General features: G+C 42.5%; 1 protein-coding gene across 7 annotated transcripts in view; it reads left to right on the top strand.

Annotated features, from left to right (window-relative positions):
• Window positions 1-3,683: 3,683 nt before the first annotated feature.
• Window positions 3,684-9,373, top strand: part of SEC24B (SEC24 homolog B, COPII coat complex component) — a 72,620-nt gene continuing 66,930 nt past the window's right edge. For 3 of the 7 annotated variants that reach the window (XM_036227626.1, XM_016140842.2, XM_016140841.2), the window contains exon 1: window positions 3,686-3,950. In XM_036227626.1, coding sequence (XP_036083519.1) covers window positions 3,830-3,950 — 121 coding nt within the window. In that variant the 5' untranslated portion in view covers window positions 3,686-3,829. Of the gene's footprint in view, window positions 3,951-9,373 lie in introns of all 7 variants that reach the window. The other 4 variants (XM_016140845.2, XM_016140843.2, XR_001596389.2 and 1 more) reach the window with 3 other exon arrangements.

Genomic DNA, 9,373 nt, shown 5'->3' with positions numbered 1-9,373 from the left:
CATAATTAATCTCAATGGGCTCCGTGGGTCTTAAATTTGATCGCACCACAACACTGGATAAGTGGATAACTACGGAAATTACAGTATATTTAAAATAACAGTCAAATACTCTTAAGTGAGAACTTGAGAGAATGTCCTGAAGTACATGCACTATTGTACATAGGTTAGCTATGTGATAATTATTTGCCTAATAATGCCATCCTCTTTTTTTTTTTTTTTTAAAGATCTTTGTTGTGTCAGACAGTTGAGACTTAAATGACAGTTACATGACATCGGTATAAGTGATAATATAAATTTAGTGAAAGTATTTCTTCCTATCTGGTGGACTCAGAATGCAATAATGGAAAAGATTCACAAGGAATAGAAGAAAAAAATAAGATAGCAAGATTGTAGGGAAAAAAATCAAGAAATCCAAATATAAGTCAGTATGAATATAAGTAAAAGATCCTGTACAGAATCTTTTTTTGGGGGGACAGATCACATTTTACTCATCTGTGTATCCCCAATACCTGGCCTATTAAAAATACAATGTGCAAATATAACAGATAAAGAAGAAAATTGTTTCTTCTTTATTGGAAGAGGGACAACTAATAGAGAATGTCACTAAAAGACAAAGGTGTTCTACAAAGTCAAATATGACTTAAAATCTAGATAATTTAAAGACTGGCCAAGGAAGATGGGGAGCAAGGCAACAATAAAGAAATGGACTATTATTTTGTGAGACAGAGATAGGTGTTCAGTTGTCTAAGGCTCCCATAACTCCTGTCATAGAGAATATGAATCCTAAGTTGAAGGTGACAAATAGTGGCATATGTGTCACAATTTAACACTCAGAAAAATGTCCCTCTTGCACCTGTGGCAAAGCTTAATTTCAATGATAGCACACTTTCCCAGGGAACACAGACTGGGCTTTGGCATCTGCCTCAACACTGTTTATCAATCAAAATTGACACAGGACCTGTCATACTTGACATTCCTGGCACTATAATCCCACATCTATAAACTATCACTTTTAATGACTGGCAAAATATTGGAGAGATATTCTGAAGGGTCGTGATGTCCCAATATAAAAAAAGAATGAACCAATTCAGCTTACCTTTGCTATTCAAAAGTATAACCACACACAAGCTTCATTTTGTTTTTTTTCTGATTCAAGCTGGTTTTGCCTAGATAATGGCGTTCTGACCTGCTTGCTTTTTCCACCCTCTCTCCCTGTATGCCTGCTTCTTTGTTAAATCTTAAAACAAAAGACTTATCAAGACTCAGATCTAGTCATAGGGACAATAACTTTTGGTTACACTAAGGATAACATCTTAGCTTTAGATGTGTTTCAGCCCCAGACCCATTGAGGCAGAACAACAACCCCATGGGACCAGACGGGATGGCACCAGGCTGATTCCAGAACTGAACACAATGATCAATTACTCTAACTCCCTTAGTTTCCATGACAACTGATTTTTCCTACATAATCTGTACTCCCGAGACTCCCAGGGGGCCAGGTTTTTGAGACTATTAGCCTGTCTCTGTGACTTGCAACTTGAAACACCTGCCTGTATCTCTTCTTTGACTTGGCGCTCAGGCAACAGACCCTTTTTGTCCTGGTAACAAGAGCAGTGGTCCTCAAATTTTCCCATGCATCAGAATCACTGGGAGAGCTTGCTGTTGGGCCCCACCTCCAGCATTCAGTAGGTCTGGGGTGAGACCTTAGGATTTGCATTTCAAAAACTTTCAGATCTACCATTTTAAAGAACACTGGAACATATTCTAAATATGTAAAACTCAATATCCTTTGACAAGCAAAATAGTACATCATGATTAGCATAGCATTATGAAGAAAGATGGAAATTAACCCACTATAGTTCATAGTGAATAGAGCAAAGATTTTGTAGTTAGATAGACCTTGGTTTGATCTCTGGTTCTGCTATTTACAGGTTCATTAATTTTACTAAGATTACTTGAACTCTATAAGCCGTAATTTCCTCACTGATAATAGGGGGATAAGTAAAAATCCCAGAGTTATCGTGAGGACTAAATAGAAAAAAATATACCTAACGTGACTAGTACAGTGCCTGGTACATGGTAAGTAAGTATTCCATCCTTCATCCTTTTCTTTCTTTTCACTGACAGCAGTCATGGAATGTAAAGCAGTAGAGTGAAAAAACATTTTCATAAAGTTTGTAGGATCTGTCATGCAAAAGATTCTTAAAAACATATTGGCAAATACTATGGCGAACCAGTGGACATGTAGAAGCATCTTTGGTGATGAAGATGGTGAAGATCTGTCAAAGAATAACAATCCCAGCCAGCCTCTTTAGTAGTCACTCCAAAGAGAAGGGGTTCATCTTCATTCCGCCTATGTTTGATTTAAAATGGGCTTCTTACACCCGGGATACATTCCAGCAGCGGAAAGCCAATTGCCTAGTTATTCTCTTATGCACATCATGGTAGCCCTTAATCCAGCGTTTCTTTCCGAGCCATTTTTCAAAGGACTCCTGGGAAACGTAACCTGTAACTGTATAATCTCCTTGACGTGTGTGTGATCTTTTGCTCATGGAGGGTTAAGGTTCTGTGGAGAAGCTGGAAAGCCTGTGGAAAGGGGCTTGCCTTTTTTTCTGTATAAGGAGCATGATATATTGCTGAAAATCCTTAAACTCAGAAGTACAGATCCAATCACTGAAATCATTTTGTAGTTCATTTGGTGCATTTTGAAGAACCAGCTATTACTAATTCATTGCAACAAGGGAAGCTTTGCATTATTCCAAGATGATCAAAACATTGTTTTTCATAATTATTTCAGTGAATTAGACTTATCATTCCAGAAGTATCATTTTGCTAGCTCTTATTCTGAATTCGATGCTTCTGGGCAATTTCATTTCTAATACAGAATGATGGTGGCATACCCAAGATTCCATGACTGCAAAACGACGTGGGTAATGTAGTCCCGGGCTTGCCTGCCAGTTAACAATATTGGGAAAGGCCAGAGATTCAAAGATTTCACTAGCGTAGATAAAGAAAGCCTAGTTCTGGGTTTGGATGCTACAGAATCTGAACACCAACTGGATGAGCCAAACCTAGGCAAAAAATCATGAGAATGATAAAGGTTGTCTTCTAGTTTCTCTTAGTTCAATTCCCCCTTCTCTTTCCCTAGTTTCAAGTCAGTGGGAAAAGTTTTGAATAATGCAATTCTTACTGAGATTCTTGTGTCTCATGACGAAATGCTTCCTCTTCCTTTGCCCAGGATTATAATTCACATTAATGTGGCATTCACATTAAGGGGGGAGGATTAAGATTAAAAACCGAAGCCAAACCCAGGGCTCTCTTCGGAGTTAGGGTGGGTGGGGTCAGCCGGGTCTGGGCTCCGGATGCCGCCCCAGAGCCGTCGGAACCCCTCGCAACACTGTGGGCCCCGGCCCACTGCTCGCTCTGGCCTTCCGCGGGGTGAAGCGCTGCGCGAGGCCCGGTCTCCTACCGCGCTCCATCCTTCCCGGCGGCGCTGGCAGTGAGGCCGAGGCCGGGCCCGGCCTGCAGGGGGCGTGGCGGCGGCGGCGCGCGGCCAGAGCGCACAGGAGCTTCCCGGGGTGGGACTTCCGCGGCTTGGGGCGCCGGGCCGGGGCGGGCAGGGTGGGCCAGGGTCTCAGCGCCCAAGGCGGCCGAGCCGGGCCGAGCCGGGCCGAGCTGGGCCGAGCGCGAAGCCCGCAGCCTCGGTCCCAGGTGACTCCCTCGGTGACGCCGGCGCGTTCCTTCCTCTTCCTCTCGCCTCTCCGGCCCCGCCTTCCCTTCCCTCCGCCCACCTCCCCGCAGCGGAGCCGCCGCCGCCAGCTGCGCCGTCATGTCGGCACCCGCCGGGTCCCCTCATCCGGCCGCCAGCGCCCGCATCCCGCCCAAGCTCGGCGCAGCCGCCGCCTCAGGAGCCCCCGGAGGCCCGGGCCCGGCGCCGCTCCAGCAGAACGGTGAGGCGGGTGGTTGGGCGGGGCGCGGGGCCTAGGCCGGCAGGGCGGCCTCCACGGCCGGGTCACCCGGGGCGCGGCGGCTCAGGCTGGGGGCGTCCGGAGCCGCGGCCGCGGAGCCGGGGTGACGGGGTCGCGGCCGGCGGGGCGCCGGGGGGAGGAGCGCCCTGCGAGGGGGACGGAGCCGGCCTGGAAAGCGGGCGCCGGGGCTGTTTACGTAATGTGACCCTAGGCCCAAAACCGCCGGGGCCAAGGAGGAGCTCGGGGCGGTCTACGGCTCCTCGGATCCCGCCCGGGCGCGGCGGGTCGGCCCCGAGCGACCCCTGCCCTGAGGGACCCGGCCCCGCGCCGAGGCCGCCGGGCGTGTGGTCGGAGGAAGGCTGGAGTAGCCACCGAGCTGGGTGCACTGTGCCCTTCCCGACTCAGAGAAACGGCTTTGATTTCTGCGGCCCGGCGAGCACGCTGGCCGCCTTGGAAGGACCTGAAGTTAGCGCTCAAGTTTGTAGACAAAAGGGTGTAAATATGCAACTGAAGTGTAACTGTAATCCCGACCCACTTCGGCCTCGAGATCTGTCTTTGCCGCCGTGGCTGCTGCTTCAGCGTTTGGGGTTCCCTCGTCGTCGTGTTTGAAAGGGAGCAGGTGTTAAACGAATTTAAAAGAATGCCTTTAGGTTGGGTGCCCCCCAGCCCCCCCTCCCCCCCGGTTCCCTCCCCCGCCTCCCCAGCTTCACATTCAGAAATACAATACGTGCCTGAGTTGGCCCTGCTTTGAGGCCAGGCCTGCGTACAGGCAGCAGCCAATGCAATTTGAAAGCCGCTTGGCTTTGAGTATCCAGGAGTTTCAGGTGAAAAATGATCATCTCCCGGATATCCATTCCCTAATCTTGAGATGTGGAATGTTCGTGGATGGGGCGGGGGAAAGGGAGACTTAACTTTATAGACTTGATAATATTTCAGAAGAGAACTCTCGAAAGTAATTGACTGTCTGAAAACTTTAGGAAGATGGCTCCGGTGTTTGTAAGAAAAAAACTACACTAGTACTCTTCAAACGATTGTGGTACTGACCTATTTTTATCCAAGTTGATAGTGAAAATTTGCTGGGTTTTATAAATCGGTTCAGCCAACATGTAATTTTTACAACTGGTGTTTTTCAGACATGAGGTTTATCGTTTTTCCCTAGAATCAGAAGTTGAATTTTTTCATAAGTCAAAAGTGATGGGTTAGCCTTAATATCCTTTGCCTAACCCACTATTGTTAACATTGAATGCTCTACTTCCACTAGTCGTTGTTTAATGGGTTTGAATGTGAAAAATGTTTTTTTGGTTTTGTACTCCTGTCCTGAACATACATAAAAGTATTTATAAGCATTTTTCTTTTTCTAAACTTAATATAAATTATTGTTTCTGTTTTGTTTTTAAAATAGCTTTGTGTGTGAAGGGACTAGAACACAATAATTTACAAACTTTGTGAACACTCAAGGAATGTCAGGATACCAGTTGTAATCAGAATCTTAAATTTGTAACAACAGATCAATTAATATATTTAGAAGCCAAATATAGATGATGCTTGATTTCTACTGTTTATAATCATTACTTTGCTTTAAGGTAATCAGTTCATTTCCACATTTTTGCCTTTTTACCAGTTAGGTAGTAGAGATTAGCCTAGTAGGTAAGAGAGAATCCCTTCCTTTCCCCTAAATTGACCTGGTTTGGGGTGACATTTGAGTTGGTTATGACTTTGAGGGATGATGAGTAGGGTAGAAGGGAAGTGTTATGTCCACGGAGAGGTTACAGCATGAACAAAAGTCTCAATGTATGAAAGCGAAAGGCATGTTTAAGAAACTAAGCAGTCAAGAGATGAAAACCCAAGGCATTAGAGCTGAAAGGGGTACCTAACACAGGGGGCCAGGTTGCAGAAAGGCCCGAAACGTCAGGCTAAGGAATTTGGAAATTCAGATAAGGAACCAGGGTCAATTTGTTCTTGTTAATGGAAAGAAGTAGTTCAAGGAGAGAAATAACAAAGTCAAATCTGTTTTTGTTTTGTTTGCTCTTCTTAGAAAAAATTTTTTTTGCTACATAGTTTGGGATTTATAGATAACTGTTAAGCAGCCATTTGTGCTTGTGACTTATTCTTTGCCCTACGTAAGCTGGTTTGCCTTTTGATATATCTCTATGGTAAATTCCAGACAAGGTGAAAAAGAAATAGGTTAGGAGTATGAAACATTATAGAAGACATAATTGTAAAACTGGAGTGATATCTAGAGATCACTAGTTCACTGGTTATCAAACTTTTTAAAAACAGATTTGTTTTTCCAAAGGAAATTGTGTACTGGAGCTTTGATTGAGAAAGCGATAAAAAGCAGAGCAGTTTAGTTAAAATAGAGGTGGAAGTCCAAGTGTTTTTTGGAATGCAGTCTGAAAAGCACTGAGTCTGCTTCCCCAGTGTTACAGATGAAATAATAATTCAGAAAGGTTAGTGGGTGTTTTTCACTAATTCCTGTGTAAGCTTCAGTTTTGTCTGTCCATTGTTCACTGCTGCATATTCAGGGCCCAGAACAAATTTAGGTATTCATTAAACATTTGATAAATGAAATCTAATTTAGTCTTCCTAATTCCAAGTCCATATACCTTTCTGTTAACAGAGACTGTAAGAAGTTTCTTTTTAGAAACTTTGACATTCGAAAGTGTAGGAGTAAAATATCAGAAAACTGAGACTTCATAATTTTTACTTGTTTTCTAGGTTAAACTTCTAACATTCTTTTCTCCACTCATTTGAAGATAAAAATTGACTTAGAATCCTTGAAATATTTCTCTTAACCTTTCTTCCTTGGAGTTGTATTTCTATACTTTAGTTTTCCATTGAACAGGATATGGGTTTTTATTTGTATTTCCATATGAAGTATTAGTTGAATATTTTTCAACTTTTATTCTGCCTTTTGAGAGTACTTCCAAAGCTGAGCCTTCAAACAAGGGAAGATTAAAATACTATCCTGTCCAAAATTTCTCCCAATTGACTTAAATTGAAAGTGGTCTTAAAAAGAAATTTTTTGGGGGAGGGGAAGGACACCTAGATTTAACAATAAACCACTGCTTGTTAATTCTTCTTTTAGGAAGCAAACAGTGCTCATTTCCAAATGAATACATGTTTTCTTCCATATGCCTTTTCCAAGAAAGATACTATTGACAGCTTTATCATTTTAATTGTCAATAATGGAAGAAAGATGAGATAGTAATGGGAATTATTAGAATTCATTATGGCAGATATAAATAAACTTTCCCTTTACTCAACTACCTCGGCAATTATAGGAAATCTTTCAACTTTGATAGCACATGCAAAATTTAATATAAATCTCCAGTGTCCTATCCCGTCCCCCTTAGATTTCTGAGATTATATCTGTAATAATCTTTGTAAATTATATTCATTGCCACTGACCCTAGTATTTCAGCTAACTTCATCTTTCTAATTTATCTGTAAACCTTGAAATGCTAGATCCTAAAGACATTGAAGTAGAACAGATTTCGAGTCAGTCTTCAATGGGCTAGCCTAGAAATGTGAGCATCTTCACAGCACGGTTGTTAGAGCAGATCATGTTATATTCAGCCCTGGGGAAAGCGTTGTTTCCAATAGGCTAGGCATACTCAGAATTTCAGAATGTGTGGGCTAGTGAAAAGGTTATGGGCTTTGATACAGCCTGTGGTTTTGTAGAGAAAATCATTTAACATCTCTGAGTTTCAGGGGATAATAATACCTTCCTCATAGGGTTGTTTAGAGGATTACATTAAATGAGGTACTATTTTTTTTAAAGTACCTGGTGCTTAGCAAAATGAGGTTCTTGGCAAATGAGAGTCCCTTCATTCAGTTTCCTTCAGAACACCAGGATATAAATTTTTTGGATAGCAGAATTCATATGAGTTTTCTTCATATTTTCAGTGCAGCATGCAGTAGGCACTCAATTGAGTAAGGAACTTGGCTTTATATTGTTGCTTTTTGAAGACTGGCCACTGAAAGGATCTGTGTATGGCTAGCTCTCCCTACCCCTCTCTTATTTAAGGCTTGGTCATTACTTTTGTTATTTTCTTACACTGTCCAAGTTCTCCCACCTTCCCACTAATCCACTCTTGGGAGGTTTCCTTTAATAGGCCATCTAGCTCAGCTAGTTAGCTTGCTGGAAGGTGGGTTTAATCCTTTTCAAGTTTTCTAAAATTGTTTACTGAAAGCTACTTATAATAGGAACTGAGTAAAAGCAGAATGAAGCAGGAAGAGGAGAGAGAGTAGTAAAATGCCTTCCCTAGTGAGCTGCGAAGTCTTGGCTTCCTTGTTTTTTCCTAGTATTTCTGAGGAGCAGGTATTGTGAAATGAGCTTTGGAATCTACAATGCATGGCTTTTTCACTACTTACCAACTATTTTAATTTGTATGGATTAGTGAGCTTTCATGCCCCTGTTTATTTGTAAAATGATGGTAGTGATACTTCACAGGATTGTTGTGAGAATTATGTAAGATTATATTAGAAAAGCAAAGTCCCTGGCATATAGTAAGCTCTCAACCAGTATTGGTTTTCTTTTGGCCCCTTTACTCTTAGCACTCATTAGAATTGCATCCAAAGAGATCAGCTGATGTAGTGGCAGGAAAAATCTGTCCTTAATGCAGTGAGGGTTCATCTAAATGGTTGTATGGGCTGTGTCTGTAAGCTTTGTCGGCCAGCAGTGACTGGGACGGTTACCTTTGTGACTGTCGGTCTTGCATGAGAAAGAATAATACAGGGTATCCAGATGTGATTGGGGCTCCTAATTTTTTAAATCACCGGAATTTCCGATTGCCAATTTCTTTTGCGGTATGTGTCGACATTTTTTATACTTGTAGAAAATCTGTGAACTTGTCTCATGTTATGGCTTTTTGAAGACTGGCCACTGAAAGGATCTGTGTATGGCCAGCTCTCCCACCTCTTTCTTTTATTTAAGGCTTAGTCACTATTTTAGCCTTTTTGTTATTTTCTTACACTGTCCAGTTCTCCCTCCCACTAATACCGCTAAAATTTTAGCGATATTATTAAAATATACAGTAATCAGTACAGCATGTACTGACCACTGAATGGATACCAGCCTTGACACTAGAGCAGGATTCTGTAATCCTGTAATATGCCAGGCATTAGTCCTTTAATTGTCAGATCATGAGGAGGATTTAGGGGTCTGGGACAAGGGGCCAGCGTGGTGGGGCATAACAAGGAAGCAGAGTCAGGGCTCTGACTACCACCATCTGGTTCAGAAGTATCTTAACATTTTATCAAGGATGATTGTTACAATGAGTACTGGCTGAATATTGACCTACTTCTTGGTAGTTCAGTGATGAATGAACTACATTCTTAGACCTGATTCTGTCTCTCCAAGTATAGGATAGAAGAGCTCGAACTTTGCTAACCTTAATGTT

This window comes from Rousettus aegyptiacus, unplaced genomic scaffold (genome assembly GCF_014176215.1).
Source record: "Rousettus aegyptiacus isolate mRouAeg1 unplaced genomic scaffold, mRouAeg1.p scaffold_m13_p_10, whole genome shotgun sequence".
Classification (NCBI taxonomy): Eukaryota; Metazoa; Chordata; class Mammalia; order Chiroptera; family Pteropodidae; genus Rousettus; species Rousettus aegyptiacus.
This window is presented reverse-complemented; position numbering and strand designations above follow the sequence as displayed.